The sequence below is a fragment of the Arabidopsis lyrata genome (genome assembly GCF_000004255.2).
Source record: "Arabidopsis lyrata subsp. lyrata unplaced genomic scaffold ARALYscaffold_2, whole genome shotgun sequence".
In the NCBI taxonomy this organism is placed as follows: domain Eukaryota; kingdom Viridiplantae; phylum Streptophyta; class Magnoliopsida; order Brassicales; family Brassicaceae; genus Arabidopsis; species Arabidopsis lyrata.
In genome coordinates this window covers 16,103,703-16,122,994 of record NW_003302554.1, presented here as the reverse complement: position 1 = coordinate 16,122,994, position 19,292 = coordinate 16,103,703, and the positions used below count along the sequence as shown (strand labels likewise).

General features: G+C 36.7%; 4 protein-coding genes and 1 long non-coding RNA gene across 5 annotated transcripts; 3 read left to right on the top strand and 2 right to left on the bottom strand.

Moving 5' to 3' along the window:
- Positions 1-249: 249 nt before the first annotated feature.
- Positions 250-2,839, bottom strand: LOC9323584 (F-box protein At1g80960). Its single transcript, XM_002887474.2, has 4 exons — positions 2,242-2,839; positions 1,560-2,165; positions 1,315-1,485; positions 250-1,236 (listed from the first exon to the last, which is right to left on the bottom strand). The coding sequence occupies exons 1-4, from the start codon at positions 2,500-2,502 to the stop codon at positions 931-933; spliced, it is 1,344 nt and encodes a 447-aa protein (XP_002887520.1). The 5' UTR covers positions 2,503-2,839; the 3' UTR covers positions 250-930.
- Positions 2,840-2,889: 50 nt separating this feature from the next.
- On the top strand, positions 2,890-4,788 carry LOC110230973. The gene is made up of 5 exons (XR_002334066.1): positions 2,890-3,484; positions 3,570-3,608; positions 3,893-3,959; positions 4,055-4,118; positions 4,199-4,788. It is a non-coding gene; the product is annotated as an uncharacterized LOC110230973 (long non-coding RNA).
- Positions 4,789-8,001: 3,213 nt separating this feature from the next.
- LOC9325024 (2-isopropylmalate synthase 2, chloroplastic) lies at positions 8,002-11,576 on the bottom strand. The gene is given in 12 exon segments (XM_021035356.1): positions 8,002-8,382; positions 8,466-8,611; positions 8,694-8,828; positions 8,923-9,006; positions 9,178-9,252; positions 9,341-9,374; positions 9,457-9,557; positions 9,839-9,925; positions 10,026-10,119; positions 10,283-10,362; positions 10,450-10,663; positions 10,794-11,576. Coding segments are annotated over 12 exon segments (1,890 nt in total). The 5' UTR covers positions 11,495-11,576; the 3' UTR covers positions 8,002-8,243.
- Positions 11,577-11,604: 28 nt separating this feature from the next.
- On the top strand, positions 11,605-14,510 carry LOC9325023 (enolase 1, chloroplastic). The gene is made up of 7 exons (XM_002888914.2): positions 11,605-12,195; positions 12,581-12,888; positions 13,114-13,268; positions 13,398-13,715; positions 13,836-13,982; positions 14,051-14,101; positions 14,183-14,510. Exons 1-7 carry the CDS (start codon positions 11,807-11,809, stop codon positions 14,246-14,248), a joined length of 1,434 nt encoding a protein of 477 aa, XP_002888960.1. The 5' UTR covers positions 11,605-11,806; the 3' UTR covers positions 14,249-14,510.
- Positions 14,511-16,028: 1,518 nt separating this feature from the next.
- Positions 16,029-18,454, top strand: LOC9325021 (protein STRICTOSIDINE SYNTHASE-LIKE 12). Its single transcript, XM_021035657.1, has 3 exons — positions 16,029-16,432; positions 17,192-17,461; positions 17,790-18,454. The coding sequence occupies exons 1-3, from the start codon at positions 16,197-16,199 to the stop codon at positions 18,307-18,309; spliced, it is 1,026 nt and encodes a 341-aa protein (XP_020891316.1). The 5' UTR covers positions 16,029-16,196; the 3' UTR covers positions 18,310-18,454.
- The last annotated feature ends 838 nt before the right edge of the window (positions 18,455-19,292 follow it).

Below are 19,292 nucleotides of genomic sequence, written 5' to 3'. Positions count from 1 at the left end.
GTTGGATTTTTTTTTTCATAATCACAAATTCCCAATGGTGTAACATTGAAAATAACAATGAAATACTCCCTCCGTTTCGTTTTAGTTGTCGTTTAAGGTTTTTTTCACACAAATTAAGAAAAACATTAAATTTTCTGTTTTACCTTTTATTAATATATTTTATAAAAAATTTCATTGGTCAAAACATTCAAACAATAGGGATAATAATAGAATTTTTACCAAACATTTGCATTGAAAACCTAAAACGACAACTATTACGAAACAAAATTTAAGTCCTAAAACGACAACTAAAACGAAACGGAGGGAGTATAAAGTACTGAAGGTTTACTTTAATTACCATTTGAAAAAATGAATGCAAAGAACAATTTTGATTTCAAACAGAACGGTTTCCGACTTTCCTCGTCATATAAAGTTTCATTTTTGTCATATAAAGTTTCATTAAAACAAAAGACATGCATATCTTACAATTGATCGACTGACAGGACATATACTCAGATGGGTTGTTTAAAAAACGTTTGACATCCGGTATCAGATTTTTACCCGTTTGACATCCCGTATCAGATTTTTACCCGTGGGTAATAATATTGTGATATCTGCTACTCGATTTGAGATGTACATACGAGTAACATTTTTTGAGATGGTACGAGTTTGATACCGATCAAAGACACCGATCAAAGACGTAATGGATATTTGTGTCCAACCTACTAGAAAGAAAATGAACTAATGAAGCTGCAAGGGTTTGTCATGATCGTGTGCAACAAGCTAACAGCAATACTAGACATCACGTCTCAGTCAACTCACTTCACCGGTTAAGTTCCATCCCAAACAAATAATGAAGGGCCCGAGACAGATTCTTGGTTGTAAGTTTAAAAGGGAAAAATAGTTTTTATCTTTAAAATATCAATTTGGAAAGATTGGAACCAAAGTCCTTCAAAAACATTTGATGGTAAGCTCCCGTTGATCTTGTGTTTGAAGTGCTTGTAGCTGGGCTACTGCTGTTTCTATCTCCAACTTCTTCCTGGCAGAAAATGATGTTGTCTTGATCATCATATTCTTTACCACTGTCCCTTGCCTGATCAAACACGACGCCAAGGCAAACTCTTCCTCTGAACCACTGAAGTTATGCATCCACACAGTATTCACACGGAACTCGGCATTAGGGAACGGATCTTTATAGTTGTCCTCCCAAAACTTGTTATGTGAAGACTCACCTTTTTCGCTAGGAGCATTGTCATTCTGCACATACCAACATTTATGTTTGGTTACAAATATTAAGACTTGATAGTCATGACTCCAAGGCAAGAATTAACGTACCTTAAATAAGATCTCAAGCTCTGCCATTTCAGAAGTCCATAGAAGTAAGACTTGTCTTAACCTCTTAACTTGTCTTGGATTCATTAGATCTACACTCACCGACAATGATGCTCCCCACAAATCCCCACATGTGTTAACCACAAATTCTTCATGACCAATGCAAATTTCATCCTTAATCGAGTATCAAAACACCGTTAGTTCATTCTGTATGATACATTTTGGAGAACACATGTAACAATACGTACCTGCGAGATGTTGTAGCTGATGTGAGGTAAGAAAGTCCTTGTAAGCCAAAAGTTTCTATTAAACTGGAGTCGAGGGGACCTAAGGACAAATTTATCTCTCCCAAAGAAGAGAATTTCTTTGATGGCGAGAATATGCAAACTAGGTGATGACACTTGAATGCCATCAATCTGTTCGCAAAGTGACACTTTCAAGAGCTTTAATCTATTGTTTTCAATCTTCAAAGGACCATTTTTGTTTTTGCAAGTGAGGTTTAGTACAAGCAGCTCGAGGGAAGGGCAAGATGCGAGGACTCTGTTGACGACTCCAACATCGGGGGCGAGCATACATGTGATTTTGAGGGTCTTGAGAAATTGGCAGTTGTTGAAGGAATGAGATGTTCTGATCATGAGTGTAGATAGCGAGAGTGATGTGAGCCCTGGATATGAGAATGAGTTTGGGGGAAACTCGATAAATTCTCCAAAGTTCCTTAGTCCAACATGGTGTATAAGTGTTAAATGCTTGGTCTGCTTTACAACGGTAAGTGATTGAATCCAAGTATTCAGCATCCCGTTTGAGTAATGGTGGATTACACAGCTTTCTAGATGTCCACGGTGATTGTTTATAATCTAGAGGAACAAAAATCATTTGAGAGAAGATTTTAAAAAAGAAAACGAAGAAGAAGAGAATTTGAGACAAGGGAACCTTGGTCATCAATGTAGCAACCCGATTCCAAACATGGAGCGTATTGTTGGAATTGGTAATCTTCTTTCGAATGTCCAAAACTAGATGAGACATGTGCTTCCACAAATGTTCCCATCGTTTGGACACAAGACTCGTCCTTACTGCTTCTTCTGTGGACAGTCTCGATATGATCATCAGCAATACATCACTCGGGAGTTTGCTGATCCAATCAACCGGATCAGATGATGAATCAAATCGTCTTTCATAAACAAACAGAGACATGTCTATGTATGACCAATTTCGGGAGTATCTATCTGGATTGATGATGATAAGCCGGTGCAACTCCAAAACCTAGAACGGATCTAGACGAAAATGTTAGGAGAAGAAGATATAAAAATGTTAGGGAATATCGATTTCTTTACTAATACCATACTAATAATCTCACAAAAATATTTTTTTTTAGAAATACATATAATAATGACCAAAATAGAGTTGCACACAAAAAAAAAAAAAAAAAAGTAGCACACGAATCTCTAGGTTAGTTGACTCATTACTACTATTGACCAAAAAAAAATTATTTATTTTATAACTAAGTGAGGTTTTTTAGGAAATAATGGCTAGAAAGCCACTTTTCCCGAATAAAAAAGATGGAATGCCACTTTTTTGTTTGTAATTTCTTTTACCATTTTTTTAAAATCAAAAGTGATGAAAATGTCCAAAAAACCTTTAAGAGAATTAGAAATTACAGATCCAACCAAGACAATCCGATCCAAATCCAATAACCCACGACTTGTGAGAAAGATCAAAGAATATACGTAAACCTTTAAGTTGAAGAAAATTGAAAAATACAGATCCACCGAAACTGATGTTTTGGTAGCTTACGCTGTAGAAATCGAAATCGAATCGGTGATGATGAAGATGAAGCAGACAGTTTCTTCGAACTCAGAAGCACAGAGTTACAACGAATCACCACATTCTCCTCTTCGATTTCTTCTCCGTTATCAGATGCTAGAGATTTACCGGAGAGCCATTACGTTTCTACTGAGAAATCTTCGTTCAAAATCGAGAATCCCAAGTCAACGATCGTACGATGGTAACAAGTTCACGCATTTTTTGCCTCTTTATTCTCCGATCTCGCCGCCTCCTCCTCAGTTTCCGCCGCCGCGACATCAGAGGACTGCGCGAATTCCGATGAATTCGTCTTCGGATAAAGTCTCCGTCGTCCTTTGTAGTGCACAATGTGGTCTTTGACATATGGATCAAGGTGCGTTATACGCGTTTAATTTCTGAACCATTTATGGAACTAAGTGAAGCTCGTTTGATGTTCACTCATTGCATATTTGTTGCAGAGAGATAGTTGTCTTATAACTGCTTCTGGTGATCAAACTGTAAGTTGGGACTCAAGGATTTTTGATTTACTTGTTTGCGAGGACAGAATGGTGACACTGACATTCTTATACGCTGGAATACAAATTAAAGTGTGAGATGTAGATGAGAATAAGTGTACTAGAGTTCTTATAGGACATGCAGGAATTGTAAAATCAATGTGTTCACATTCAATGGATTCTGGTTCATGTCGAGCATACATATGTTCCTTTTTAACTTATTTATGTTTTTGGTCAAGAGGGCTCTAACTTTTGTTGCTTACAAATCTTCTTGTATCTGGTTCAAGATGGATGTTTTGCGTTGTTGGATTTAATATGTAAAAGTAGCTCTCACAAAGAGGAATTTTGTATCAAGTAAGTCTTTAAACTTGATTGTGATGATCTTTTTTTTTTTTTTGTCTTTTCTCTTCTTTATAACCATCTTGATAGTTGTTCTGGTCTTCACTCAGCTCTATTGGGATGGTTAAAGGATCTCATCAATCTCCTCTTTCAAAACGAATCAGACGTCGCAAGGTTTAACCTCCTTCTTAGTCCTAACTCTTCAATTCTAGTATTATATCCTATCTTATCTGCTAATGGTTCGTGTTTCCAAGCTGCTTCATCAAGCATTACCTTTGTGCTTTATTTGAAGGATGAGATCACAATTGCCACTGCTGGAGCACCAGATAAGCCTTTGTGCTTTACTCTGACATTGCTTTGATCTATAGGATAAAATGAACAAGTTTTGATTTCTTGACTTCCAAAGTAAAATGAACAAGTTTTGAGTTTTCAAGAAACCAGATTGGTTATTATTTGTGTATTTTGTCCTTGTTTATTTGTATAGGCACTTCCATATATTCGTTGTATTGGGGAATCTTAGCCAATAACGAAAGAAAAAGCTTACTTTGAAGCAACAACTTTGAGAAAGCATGGAAATTTATCTACTTTGGAGCTATAATGAGCAGAAGATTAAATAGTTGCAGCAGAGACTGAAAGATTGCGGATTTGTTTGATTGTAAACAATAGAATCATATGGTGAAAGTGAAGTTTTATGTACAACTAGATCACTTAGGTACAACTGGGACAATTTGGTATAACTTGAACTATTTGGTGCAACTGCACTATTTGATTGTTCAGATAGTTTTTTTTGTTTTTGGTGCAACTGACCTTTTGTTTGTGTATGGTAAAGTGGATCTTTTGTTTATGTTAGTCGTTGGTTTGCTTTTGGAGTCAATCATGTCTGAGTCTTATGGAGTCTAGATAGTGGAGTTGTGGAATTGAGTCAGTTATTGTAGTGGAGTCTGTTCCTATTTTTAAGCTTCTGTCTGTTGTTTCTTTTGAGTCCTTGTAAGGCTATTTAAAGCCATCTTTTTTAGTTACGGTAAAGTGGATTTTTTTTTTATGTACTATGGTGGTATTTTGGTATATTTAGGTACAACTACGTATAGGTACAACTGGTATATTTAGGTACAACTACGTATAGGTACAACTGGTATATTTAGGTACAACTACAAGGTTTTTTCGAGTTTTTTTAAAAATAACAAATTAATTAAAATTGATATTAAAATGAATTTAAATATGACTGACGTGAAAAATAATAAAAAATTGGACCTTTGGCGGCGGGTTATTAATTTAAAATCATCACACGTGCTGTAAAGTGGGCCAAAGACAGCAGGATATTCATAAAAAATTGTTTGTTATAAACGTAGTTGTACCTAGTTGTTCAGTTGTACTCTCATACTCATAGTTGGACTTTTGCGATTTTTACGTATTTTCAGTTGGACTCTAATAAAAATTAGTAATTTTAAGTTGGACACATGAGTTTACACTATTAATTATCATTTGAGAGGTTTTCATAATACAATTTGCACGAAATCATAATTTTCACCTCTTTTGCATCAAAAGAAGTGATCACCTACAAAGTGTTCCTTATACTATAATGAGTGTTTTATATGAAAACAATAGTATGCAATAGGAAAATGATAAATTCGAGTTTTATTTATTTAAAATTATTTCTTTATAGTTCAACATGTTTTTAGAATCCTTATTAACTCTAATTTATCGTTTTTCGTAATTGTTGAATACAAATACGGATACATTTATGATCTTAGTTGTACCTTATCGAACCTAATTATACCTAGTTGAACATAGTTGTATGAATACGACAAGTACATATACTGATACATATATGGTTATAGTTATGGTCTTAGTTGTATCCAGTATAGTTATGGTATTAGTTGTACCAGTCAAACCTAGTTGTACCCAGTCGAACATGGTTGTACGACAAATACAAAAGATTTTTAGTCATCAGGAATTCTTTTAATTAATAATCATTTATCTTCCACAATATGATATATTTACTTCGAAATTAAAATACTAATAACTTTTACGAATATAATTAGTAATCAGAAACAATAAAAGCTTTATATATGAAAATGCTTAAGAAGCTTACAAATTTGATACTCACAATATAACGTCGTTAGCAATAATAGAATAACCAAACCTAGTCTCTCTATCTAACCAACATTTAAGAAAGAACAAAGTATTTGATATAACTCAAATTTAGAGAAAAACAATCCAAATCTTGAAAATGGGCAAAGACTCAAATCTAAGCAATAACATGCATGTCCTTGAGCCACTGGTCCAATGGCTTACCAATAGAGTAAACAATAAACCCTATCTTTCCAGCTTCTCTAAATCAACAACATTCCTACCTTCAAAGACAAACGCTGGTTTCTGCATATTTTCAAAGATCTACTCATAGTCAAAGCGTCTTAAACTCGTCCCACTCGGTTAACAAGCAGATTCTTTGGACGTCTTTAGTGGCGGCACAATTTGACAATCCAAAGACAGTGATGATCCATCTTGAAATCACATCTTTGACCTGCATAAGAAAACATGGATCGCGAGTAAAGCTTTATTTCTCTATCACTAGAAAGTGGTCACCATACAATGAGATTTTTCACTACTAAGCAAAACATAGTAGCAAATCAGATTTTACCTTACACACATTACAATGATGGGAACGAGGCAATTACAAGCAATGACTTACAGATTGAATTCATTACAAGACTAAAGTATGAATTTTGAGGTAGAATTTCCCATAAGAACTCATGATTACGAAATTGACAGTTCTCATTCCCAACATCGAATCCCACCACACTTATCTAAGCGAATCAAGAAGAGATCTTAGATATAAAGTTACAAAAGCATTATGAAATTCTTGCTCTTTGAAGAGAAATCAAATCAACGAGAAGAAGGACAAATGATGAAAAAGACTACAATGATCAGAAACTTCAAATCGTTTATGTCGATGCTCTGATGACTGAGAAAGCGTTGTCGTCATCGTCGTCGGAGCGGTGGTGGTTGTTGTTGATATCCATGGCGGAAGATTGAGGAACTAAGAAAGAATCTCTCAGTTTCATCAATGGCGGAGGAGAGAGAAGAACAAACCGATTACAAGGATGAGACGCCGAAGAAGACGGCCGGCGAGATCGGTGGGCGAACCGCTCCGGTGTGAGAGGAGAGAATCGGAGGTCTCGTGAGGAGGCGAGAAAATTGTTTTTATTTTTTTTGTTTTTCTTTTAGTTTTAATTTCTCAAAATTAATTAAATAAAAAATATTCAGTAAGGACAAAATAGAAATAACACATACTATGATGGCATACAGACTCTAAAATGGCAGATGTGATTCATTTTTCTGGTTTAGTGGCATTCTAGCCTCTGGATCGTTTTTTTAGGTCCAAAGACTAATTTTGAAATCCACAAAACCCACGTTCGAATTCGAACCCCCTAAGCCAATGGCGAAGACTTTACAAATTTTACAATTTTTGTTAAGAGTGTTATCGATTGGTTGGCCCTGAACATCATTGGTAAATCTCATTCGCATGTTCTTCAAATGAAAAGGTTGTTTTCGGTGCTTGGGCTAAGTGTATTTCTTCGAGTTCAAGTTTGTTTTGCCTCTATTCTTAGTATATGGTTTCGATCTCTTTCGAGGTTAATGGAGCTTGATGCCGAGGTTAATGCAGTTGGAGATATAACCTCTGGAATTGGAGATAGTGGTGCGGATATATGAAAATCTAAAGAGGATAAACAACTGAATCTGTCTCGGTTTCTGCATCAGAAATGCTGGAAGAGAAGGTTGTGCTTCAGCTGTGTCAGTGACTGAAATAGCCATAACACTTGAACTAACAGAGGCAGGGAGAATAACCTTAAGCTGTGAAGACAAACCTAGCAGCTGAGACAGTGGCAATAACATGATGATTGGAGGATGATTCCACCTCTGATGACTTAGTGCTACTTGGATGAGGATGCTAGGGATGGTTAAGGCATCTAACAACCTTTCACATTTTGAAGGAATCCATGAGTAGTCCACTAGCAACCTTTCACATTTTGAAGGAATCCACGAGTAGACCACATCCACCAAATAGATACAACTATTTATAGAAAAGTTGTTCTTGCATGTTTCAATGTTTAACCAAATCACAGGTTTGAGACTAAAGACTCGATTTTATGTTATAGTTATTTCAGCAAACCAAAACTCATATTCTTTTTATACATTCGATACCATTTCTTTAACGGTAACAAAAATTAGAAATCTTTTAGACTTTTACTCATCTAAATTGTCATTGATCTCTGAGATTTGCAGGTAAGATTTTCTTCAGGCAGGGACATTGTTGGTCTCCAAAGGGGTTTTACTTAAAGTGGAGGAATGTTCTTTGAAACCCAACATTTTGTTCAAAGCTCCAACATAAGCTTTAACGCTCGACACCACAATGTCCATTCCTGCTCCGGTTCCACTGAAAGAACACAAACTCAGTGAGACAGAATAATTATTGCGATTCTTTTCTTTAGTTTCAATGGCTAGGTAAAGTGAATATACCTAAAAGTTCTTTCAACAGATTCACCGGTTACCGCGTTTGTTGATGAGTAGTTGTTGTCTCCGCGGATTAGAACCCGTGTGGTTGCAATAGCATCAATGCCTTCTGTTACTGCATTCATCGAGTACTCAAGTAGAGTCGCAGGTTCCTGAATATGAAAAGCCAGTGATCAGCATTAGATAAGTACTCATTGATATATATATAACCGGCAATCTTAGTGAAAGAAGTACCTTTACGATAAGATCAACTGCCTTGTAAGCTGCATCTACAGGTCCGGTTCCAACAGAACAAGCTACATGCTCTTTGCCATCGGAGTCGGCAAGTTTTACAGTTGATGTTGAGAGACCGAGAGTTCCACAAGTTATCTACATTCCCAACTTCCATAACCAGAATAAGAATTGACCGAAGAAGAAGATAGACAAGTAAAGAGAGAAAACAAATCCCAGCTCCAGTGTTCACCTGCATGTCCAGGAGTTTCCACACAGCCTCTGGCTGAAATACTTCATCAGAGACTAAAGCTATTAAGTCAGCATCGGTAACTCTCTGGATCACCAAGGAACAAAGACAATCAAGAGACATTATGCAAACCCTCTTAACTTTAAAAAAAAGAAGGCAAAAACTCCTATTTGTTCTGCATCTTCATCTAAATGGACGCTAAATGTTTGAAAATTTGGGAAGAGCACCCAAACCAATGCCCTTTGAGATTCTTACTACCTTTTTTTGCTCTGCCACAGCTTTGAAACGCCAAAAAAGGTTGCTTAGCTGTCCATCATCCAGGACATAACCGAGCTGGAAACGCAAAAAAGTTATAGAATACATTATCTTACTAAAATGGTGACAGCGAGTATGGAATATGGATATGGGTAAAGACATGTACCTCATTTAAACGGTCTCTCAATGCGTGACGCCCACTGGATAAAACAATATGTAAGCATTGGTTTGAACAAGACAAGCCCATTTGGAATATCAGTCTGAGCAACAAAACTTCCATACCTAAGCTTCCCCAACACAATGCCAGCTTCATTTGATCGCTGAAGTCCAATCTCTTCGGGGGACATAATTTCATAGGTACCCTTGTGCTTCAGCATTCCATCCTAAATAGAGTGCATGAATAATGACCAAAAAACACTCATGAACGAAGTTATGCAGGAGATTGAAAGAATAAATATGCAAGCCATGAGTTGAGAACCAAATTATTCCTAAATTAAATTATTTTCGCTAAGAGGCTGAGTAAAATGCTATACGGGTAAGTTATACCTTGCAAGAATTAAAATTCCAGAATAGGGGAGTTATTTTTCTCCCGTTTAATAAAATTGAAGCAGACTTTAGTCACAGAGACACTAAGAATAGCATAAAGTACGATTCGTTAACTGACCTGATGAATACCACTTTAATGCGCAAAGGCGTTAGCTCCTACAATAGCCTTATGGGGCTGCGTTTGCATACCAGTGTACTCCTCAACCTGAGCAAATGAGAATAAACCTTAAAAAAAGGAAAATCTCCAAATAAGAAAAATATACTTTTGTTTCCACAAGGTTAAGAATGAAGTTCGAAATGTGTACCATCTTGCTTGTCATAACAATGTGCCGGGTATCAATTCCAGTAAATAGGCCTCCTAAGACATGATCTCCACGGCATTTTATGGCCATGACAACTACAAAGTTAGAATAAAATATTCAAGAAATAATGAAGTATTTAAATGCAGCTCACTAGGAGATCATAAACTGAAAATCACAAAATTCATAACACCTTAGTATGTAACAAAATATCCAAGTAACTATGGAAAGGAAGCTACTTCAGGAGGTTTTCAGATCTGACCTCTTCTAATGAAGCGTTTCCAGCTCTTTCGCCAATTCCATTGATAGTCACTTCCACTTGCCTCGCGCCCGAATGTGCACCCTGAATTCGAAAAAGATTAACATGTTAGTAATGACTGTCTAACAGCTAATCCGATCCAACCAAAAATGAAAAAGAAAAATGACATACAGATAAAGTATTGGCGGTTGAGAGTCCAAGATCATTCTGACAATGTGTAGAGCTTATAACATTTTGGATCCCACGAGTATTGGTTTTAATATCAGCAATCAACTGACCAAACTCACTAGGCAAGGTTATACCAACAGTGTCAGGTATGTTGAGAGTTGTTGCTCCAGCTTTTATCACTTCACCTAGAATCTCGTATAAGTACTCTCTCTCCGATCTGGCCACCAAGTAAACATTTACAATTTTACATAAACAGGGAAAAAAGAAAGTGACAAATCTTGTTATCATCAAAACGTCAAAAAAATTACCACCGAATCCTCAGGAAAAAAAACCCAAAAAAATCGTACCTTCCGGCATCTTCTGGACTAAATTCAACATCTTCACATCTCAAGCTTCTGGCGAATCTAACCATATTTCTTGCGATCTCAATAACTTCTTCTTTACTCTTCTTCAGCTTATACTTCAAATGAATATCACTAGTGGCAATAAACGTATGGATTCTAGGACGTTTAGCGTACTTCACAGCCTCCCAAGCAGTCTCAATATCCTTCTTGTTACATCTCGAGAGGCCACAGATTACAGGTACATAACCATTTTCGTCGACGGTATTGCCAACAGTCTCTGCTATGGTTTTCACAGCTTCGAAATCGTCTTTTGAAGCAGCAGGAAATCCAGCTTCGATGATGTCGACTCCGAGCTTGGCTAATTGACGAGCGATATCGAGCTTTTCCTTGGAGGTTAGTGTAGCTCCGGGAGACTGTTCACCGTCTCGGAGAGTCGTGTCGAAGATTCGAACGTAATTGGGATCGGAAATGCGATTAGGGATGTAATCGGGACGACGGCGAGGAGAATGAGATGGTAGAGGAGAAGAATCGGAGAGTGAGCACGAGATACGAAAATTTCCGGCGGCAGTACGGTGGTTGAGTGATCGGAGAAGAAGAGATGAAATTGGTGACGTGGAGGAGGAGCATAATGCGGGAATTGAAGGTACACCGAACGATGGTGAAGAGAGATTAGGGCTTTTGAGAATCGAAGACTCCATTGCCATGGAAAAATCGAGAGAGATGATAGTGTGGCGGCGGCGGCGACGGCGTAGTCTCTGGTTACTATTTATAGTGAATATTTGTAATTTCTTTTACGTGTTTGAATTTTTCCGAACCGAAACAAAACCATGGATTTTTATTTAACCGGAAATTTAAATTAAAAATGAATCGATTTAAATTCTGGTCCTTTTGACTCCTTAGTTTTCATCGCCTCCGCCTGCACCAACCTCCAAAAGGACGTTTTTCAAATTATATAACTCCATTTTATTCTCCATTTTAGTCAAAAGTATCAGAGAGTATTTTTTAGGTATCGTGTAATGGCTTTGACTACAAAACCTCACCATCTTCAGAGATCTTTCCTCTCTCCGTCGCGTGTTTCCGGCCAACGATATTTGGAATCTGCGCCGTCATGTCTTAGATTCCGTCGCAGCGGTGTGCAATGCTCGGTGGTGGCTAAGGAGTGTAGAGTGAAAGGAGTGAAAGCGAGGCAGATTATTGATAGTAGAGGGAATCCGACGGTGGAGGTTGATCTGATTACCGATGATCTGTATCGTTCGGCTGTTCCCAGTGGTGCATCGACCGGGATCTACGAAGCGCTTGAGCTTAGAGATGGAGATAAGAGCGTCTATGGTGGTAAAGGTGTCTTACAGGCTATTAGAAATATCAATGAACTTGTCGCTCCAAAACTCATCGGTGTTGACGTTAGGTGAGAAACTGAGAATAAGAATTCGTTCCAGAATCCAAATGAACATATAAACATCGTGATTTTGGAGTTGTTATGCTTTAGTTTAGATCGAAATCTTCGGAGTTGTTTTAGCTTTTTTTCTCTGTTCTGGATTATTACTGGTCAATTTGGTGGACACTCTTGAACATTTTGCTGTCATTTTCTGTAGTCTTTGACTTGGATTCAATCGTATGTTTGAATGCATGACTGTTGAATTTGGAATCTAGTAGAGGTTATTAAGCTTGTTTGTTGCATGTAGCTTTAATTGTTCTGACCTGTTCCGTTTGTGGTTTCTGATTCTGAACCGTTGGGAAACTACAATCGGTGATGGATTGTGTGTAATATTTTCATCTTATTTTCCTTCAAGGAACCAAGCTGATGTCGATGCTCTTATGCTGGAACTGGATGGGACCCCGAACAAGTCAAAACTAGGGGCTAATGCTATATTAGGAGTATCACTGAGCGTTTGCAGGGCAGGTGCTGGAGCTAAAGGAGTGCCTTTGTACAAACACATCCAGGAGATATCGGGAACAAAGGAGCTTGTTATGCCAGTTCCTGCATTCAATGTGATCAATGGAGGCAGTCATGCTGGGAATAGTTTGGCTATGCAAGAGTTTATGATACTACCTGTAGGAGCAACCTCATTCTCGGAGGCCTTCCAGATGGGAAGTGAAGGTCAGTTAGTGTAACTGAGTTTAACTTGCTAGAACTTAAGAAACTATTGCGGCTCCTAATTTTTCTTAAGTTCACAATGAATGTCAGAAAAACTGAAAAGCCTCGATAAGCAACTCCCTGTTTCATATTTCTCTTTCGGTTCGCAAGTTTCTTCTTCTTCTTTGGATTATCACAAAGAATTGTTTTTCTGATAGTAATGCATTTGTGGTATTTTGTTGATTACAGTTTATCATACATTGAAGGGGATAATCAAAACTAAGTACGGTCAAGATGCTTGTAATGTTGGAGATGAAGGAGGGTTTGCGCCAAATGTTCAAGATAACAGAGAGGGACTAGTTCTGCTCATTGATGCAATTGAAAAGGCCGGTTACACTGGAAAGGTAATCAAGTTCTCTTTCGTTTTATTGCTAATGCTTTCAAAAGGTGCATGTCATCTGTGTTTCCCTAAACAACTTCTGGCAGCTTCGGTGTCAATGTTACACCACTCACATAATTTATAATTTTTGCAGATCAAAATAGGAATGGATGTTGCTGCATCAGAATTTTTCATGAAAGATGGTAGATACGATTTGAACTTCAAGAAACAGCCAAACGATGGAGCTCATGTTCTATCAGCTGAGAGTCTCGCTGATCTCTACAGAGAATTCATCAAGGATTTCCCAATTGTCTCTATCGAAGATCCTTTTGACCAGGATGATTGGAGCTCATGGGCTTCATTGCAAGCCTCTGTGGATATCCAACTCGTGGGAGATGACTTGTTGGTCACTAACCCGAAGAGGATAGCTGAAGCTATTAAGAGAAAGTCTTGCAATGCTCTACTTTTGAAGGTAAAAAAAGAAAAGTTTTTATACTACTTTCTCCTACTGGCCTCAGTTTTCTAGACCATTTACCAAAACCGCGGTCATTGGATTATGATTTCATTTTGTGTCTAATTCATGGTTTCACAGGTTAACCAAATTGGGACAGTGACCGAGTCAATTCAAGCAGCACTTGATTCAAAAGCTGCAGGCTGGGGTGTGATGGTTAGTCACAGGAGTGGCGAGACAGAGGATAACTTCATCGCAGATCTTTCTGTTGGTTTAGCAAGCGGACAGGTACATTACATCCTCTAAACCTGTCCGCATTACTCTCTAGTGTTTGCTTATCATTCCCTGTTTTGTAGATCAAAACTGGTGCTCCATGCCGAAGTGAACGATTGTCAAAATACAACCAGGTAATTAACTAATAACCAAACTTATGCTTACTAAATAAACCACAAATCTGAAACCTTGAGTTTGATTTATTTCCGTTGCAGCTTCTCCGTATCGAAGAGGAACTCGGCAATGTGCGGTACGCCGGAGAAGCTTTCCGATCACCGTGAGAATTTCGAGAAAGGCACTCATTGGCTATTGCTTACAGATCTAGGTAAAACCAAATGAGTTCCTCCTAGTATCAGCTTCGTTGTAGCTGTCTCTGAAAAGTATCAGATTTTCTACAAAAACAAATAAAAGAAACAGCTTTTCCACTGAGTCTTCTGTTGTAATGTGATTGATACCGATATAAACATGGATTGACTTTCAGATTAATCAGATGCTCAGATTCATGTCGATTTGATTGTTTCAATGATTAAGAGGAGTATTTCATTCGTGTGACTAATAATCGTCGGTCGAACAAATTAGTTGGCGTTATTCATTCAGCTAAACAAAACAAATATGAGTATGGACATTGTTTTTCCTTTTTTTGCTTCTGTTTATAAAATACCAAAAAACAAAACAAATTAATTAACAATTTAAAGTTAATATTTCTTTATAAAAATTATATTTTATATGATTTAAATAATTTGAGACTAATCAATTATGAAAAATTCCAAACAAAACCAAAAATTAAATTGTAATGGAGAAAGCCTCTGATTATAACGATTAAGACTTCGTATCCGGAGCGAATTATGTGGAGCATATGAGCAAGTTCTAAATTTGGTTTTGTATATTACCATTTTAATGATAAAGTTGAGTATAGCACGTAATGGCCTTAATGGGGAAAAACATTTGAGTCACGTGGAAGTTGGTTCCCGTGTTCAAATTTGATTTCCATAACCATAAGCATCAAATCAAGCCATCAAGAAACAACAGCTCTAATTGATGAGAACAAATTCCCCTTTTCTTTTGTAGTATCTTTTGATGTTTTGTTAAACACACAAACATTTAACTTGGAACTTCGTAATATATAATGCAAAATATAAGGCCAGAACTACGATAAACAATTAAGATGAACTGGTTAAATTATAAATAGTGAAACCAAATCGTTCCAGTTTATGTCAGCCCCGCCAAAAATAAAAAAGTGGCTACGCATCTTTGGTGACCAATTTATTAGCTCTCCAGTTTGATAGCAACCATTATGTACTTCCATCTCTATATTTATTGCAAAATGCAAAATTATGACATATTCGAAGGTCAAAAATCGGGTAAGTTTTTAATTCTTTTTGTGCAGAATTGGCCCTTTCAATATCACAAAATCTTAAATTCCATTTTGTTTTTTTGAATATTCAAGCAAATACTAGTATTATTTGTATTCAACTGCTTCTTGGAACAACACTTTTGTATATTTTCTGATATCTATATACCTACTTCTCTACTTTATCAGAAAAGTTTACCCACTTCTAATCAATATTAGACACAACACACAAGTACAGAAAATTTGACCAGCTTATTCGACGATGCGTTTGCGATCGTGCGTTGACAGTCGTACGTCTACCCCAAAAATCAGCAACGTATACGTGGATTGCAACTATTTGACTTTTTGTTCCATGTGCAAATTAAATCTGTCAAGAAACAACTACTCTAATCTCTCCATTAATAAAATTATCAGGATGCGATCATACTAGCACTAATGCACCGGATCCCATCAGAACTCCGCAGTTAAGCGTGCTTGGGCGAGAGTAGTACTAGGATGGGTGACCTCCCGGGAAGTCCTCGTGTTGCATCCCTCTTTTAATATATTTTTGGGGATGTGCCTTTAGTCAAGTGGTTAAGTCCACTTGACTCCGCCTTCCCCACCGGAGTTCGACTCCACTAAGTCGCGTTACCCCGCATAGTAGGGATTGGCTATGGATCGGGCCTTGTCGATCCAAAGATGTCAAAAAAAAAAAAAATTATCCGACGAGCATAACGTGTGCCATCAACTTAATTTACGAAATAAGAAACCTTCTTAAAAAAATTAATTAAAAAAAAGAAAGAAAAAAATCTATATACAAAATTAATCAAACCTATAAATATTCGTACATACCGACTACAAAGTCTCATTTGAGAATAATTGAGCGATAAAGAAACGGTATGACGTCGTTTTGCCCCATGATTTCTCTTCTTCTTCTTCTCTCTCTTTCCTCGGCGGTTTTCTCCGATGATGCGTCTTTCCAGAAACTTCCGGTGCCGGAAAGTAGGTCAGGCCCTGAAGCTTTCGCCTTTGATTCCACCGGAAAAGGGTTCTACACCGGAGTCTCCGGTGGTAAAATCCTCAAGTACCTTCCCGAGACGGGTTATGTCGACTTTGCCCAGATCACAGAATCCTCGTAAGTGATCTTGTCTTTTCTTTGGATCTTCAAGATCATAACTTTTTGATGATTATGCTTTTGGTGTTTTTGAAATTGGAATCTAAATGTCATTTAGTTAATTAACAACACTCGTTTCTTTGTAACTTTGGAGAAATCATACTATGGAATTACGACTGATCAGAGCTGCTAGCCTTCTAATTTTTCAAAAAATATATCATATCTGCTTCTTAATCCGATTCTTTTTTACTGTTTGAGTTACGAGGTGATGAAATTATGATTGTTAAGGAAATAATAATCTTTAAAATCCTCTAAGTTAACATTCAAATACTTATCCTGTAACTTGATTAAAATTGCACATGTAAAATCCTGTTACATGTGTTGTATATCACAAATAATGGATGAAACATACTTAATTTTGTCCACCCGTAAAAAAAATAAATATGAATGATTAGGTGATATAAACTTCATGTAGGCAGTGGACGAAAAGCAACCTTTTAGTTCCGTGTTTTTATCGGCCTACGTTAGCAATCTGTCACATACCGGTTTAGGTGACCATAACGCATCTCAGGGTTCACACACACACATGCTTCCACGTGAAAAAAGAGACAAAACTAGTGTCTAGGTGACATACGCAAATGATACCTAGAGATACTAACATGTATATATATTTTTTGTACTAATCAAAAACATTCTTATAAATGGGAAACCTTGTAAGTTCATGGTTATTTATTTTTCTTGTTATCAAAATGTTTTTTTTTGGTTTGAATAATACTTTAGGAACTCTTCATGGTGCGATGGAAATATTGGAACGGCTTTAGCCGGAAGATGTGGTAGACCAGCGGGAATAGCGTTCAACGAGAAAACAGGTGATCTCTACGTCGCCGATGCACCGTTGGGTCTTCACGTTATTTCTCCCGCAGGTGGTTTGGCTACAAAGATCGCCGATAGTGTTGACGGAAAGCCTTTCAAGTTTCTTGACGGTCTTGACGTTGATCCCACTACTGGGGTCGTCTACTTCACTTCCTTCAGCTCACGCTTCACCCCAATGTAAAGTTTCTTCTATCTTCTTCTATACATAAATTTATTGTTTGAATCGAAACTAAAAATAACACTCTAAATATAAACTCAAATGGCAATAGTTTTTTTGGCTTAAAAATGAAATCTCTATATATTTAATCTTTATATACTTTTTAGAAAAATTCAAAAGCTAAAGTACTTCCAATAAAATGTATAAATTCAAATTTTGAGAAATTTTTGTTGGTAATAAATGATGCTTTAGTTGTTATTTATCTACAATTGATTTTAATTGGTAAAGAAAGCACCTTTTCAAATAATATTTGTTATTTAAATATTGGTTTATTGGTTATGTATGCAGCCAAGTGTTGATTGCCTTGGGATTGAAGGACGCGACCGGGAAGCTCTACAAATACGACCCGTCAACCAAAGTCGTGACTGTATTGATGGAAGGGCTGAGTGGTTCAGCCGGGTGTGCAGTGAGCTCAGATGGTTCGTTCGTACTGGTTAGTCAATTCACAAAAAGTAACATCAAGAGGTATTGGATCAAGGGACCAAAAGCTGGTTCTTCTGAAGACTTCACCAACTCGGTCTCAAACCCTGACAACATCAAAAGAATTGGTTCTACTGGAAACTTTTGGGTCGCTTCCGTGGTGAACAAGATCATCGTGCCTACAAACCCATCAGCAGTTAAAGTTAACTCTAATGGTGAAGTGCTTCAGACAATTCCTCTCAAAGATAAATTTGGAGACACTTTACTCAGCGAAGTCAACGAATTTGAGGGCAATCTATATATCGGAACTCTCACCGGACCATTTGCTGGAATTCTTAAGCTCGAAAATGGTTTATGTAAAAGTGAAGGTTCTTGTCCTGCCACTTAGATCTCTTATATTGAACGCAGCCGGTGTTTACATATGAGCTTTTTATTTATTTCTGAATGTTCAAAGGTCAAAACCGTGTAGTGGTTTGATTTTTATATATTAAATATATCTTGTGTTAATGTTTTCATTAAATTTATTGTGCAAATCCAAATGGAAAAGTATAATTTATGTTTCATTTTATTATGATCTGTGAAGATGTTTGATAAAATTAATTAATATAAAAAAAAATCAAAAAGACAAGCTTAACATTTGAATCCTTCGGACACGGATGGTATGAAAAAAGAGATTTAGGTAAAATGTTGTTCAAAAGATTCAACCTCACACACACATTCATACCTCACGCTAAACCAGGATATCCAACCTTATGTCGAAGAGAACACATCATATTAGACCATGAACCCCTCTAACCAATCATAGTTTTCTCATTTTAACTTGAATGTCAAAAAGTATCTAAGATGACAAATCTAATATTGTTTTCCCGAATCATCTTTACCATATCATTGTCTCATGAACGCTCTAATTGAAAGCCAAGGAAGGAACAAGCGAAGAGCCCCAGTTGAGCTAGCTGTATATGAACATATATTACATTATACTACAAAAAAAGGATTTACTCTTTAATCCAAAATTTCAATTTTTTTAAATTGTGAACAACTTTTTTTTTTGGTAAAAATTTCCTAAGAAATCTAAAATTTGAAAATACTATGCAAGAAATATCATTATTTTCCAATAACATAAGATAACCATGATTTAAACTGCTTTTTCTGTTAATTTTACAAATCCTTGTACACTATTCACATTTCTTTCCTTTTACTCGTGTTAAATTTCCTTTCTTGTTTGCTTTTTTTTTTCCTTTTTCTTTTTTTAAACATACAATGAATCTTTCTAACAATCTTCTCTAATATTTTACTACTAATCAATAGTAGTCTGATATGTTACTCTATAAAAACCTTCAATATTCACTGAACCAATATCTAATGTGGATT

Excerpts from the sequence above, each read along its gene's own strand:
- LOC9323584 (XM_002887474.2), bottom strand. The coding sequence starts at position 2,502 with ATGTCTCTGTTTGTTTATGAAAGACGATTTGATTCATCATCTGATCCG. Across the intron at positions 2,166-2,241 it reads TTGCTACATTGATGACCAAG|ATTATAAACAATCACCGTGG; the intron begins GTTCCCTTGTCT and ends TTGTTCCTCTAG. Across the intron at positions 1,237-1,314 it reads AGCTTGAGATCTTATTTAAG|AATGACAATGCTCCTAGCGA; the intron begins GTACGTTAATTC and ends TGGTATGTGCAG.
- LOC9325023 (XM_002888914.2), top strand. The coding sequence starts at position 11,807 with ATGGCTTTGACTACAAAACCTCACCATCTTCAGAGATCTTTCCTCTCT. Across the intron at positions 13,269-13,397 it reads AGGCCGGTTACACTGGAAAG|ATCAAAATAGGAATGGATGT; the intron begins GTAATCAAGTTC and ends TAATTTTTGCAG. Across the intron at positions 14,102-14,182 it reads GATTGTCAAAATACAACCAG|CTTCTCCGTATCGAAGAGGA; the intron begins GTAATTAACTAA and ends TTTCCGTTGCAG.
- LOC9325021 (XM_021035657.1), top strand. The coding sequence starts at position 16,197 with ATGACGTCGTTTTGCCCCATGATTTCTCTTCTTCTTCTTCTCTCTCTT. Across the intron at positions 16,433-17,191 it reads GCCCAGATCACAGAATCCTC|GAACTCTTCATGGTGCGATG; the intron begins GTAAGTGATCTT and ends ATAATACTTTAG. Across the intron at positions 17,462-17,789 it reads AGCTCACGCTTCACCCCAAT|CCAAGTGTTGATTGCCTTGG; the intron begins GTAAAGTTTCTT and ends TTATGTATGCAG.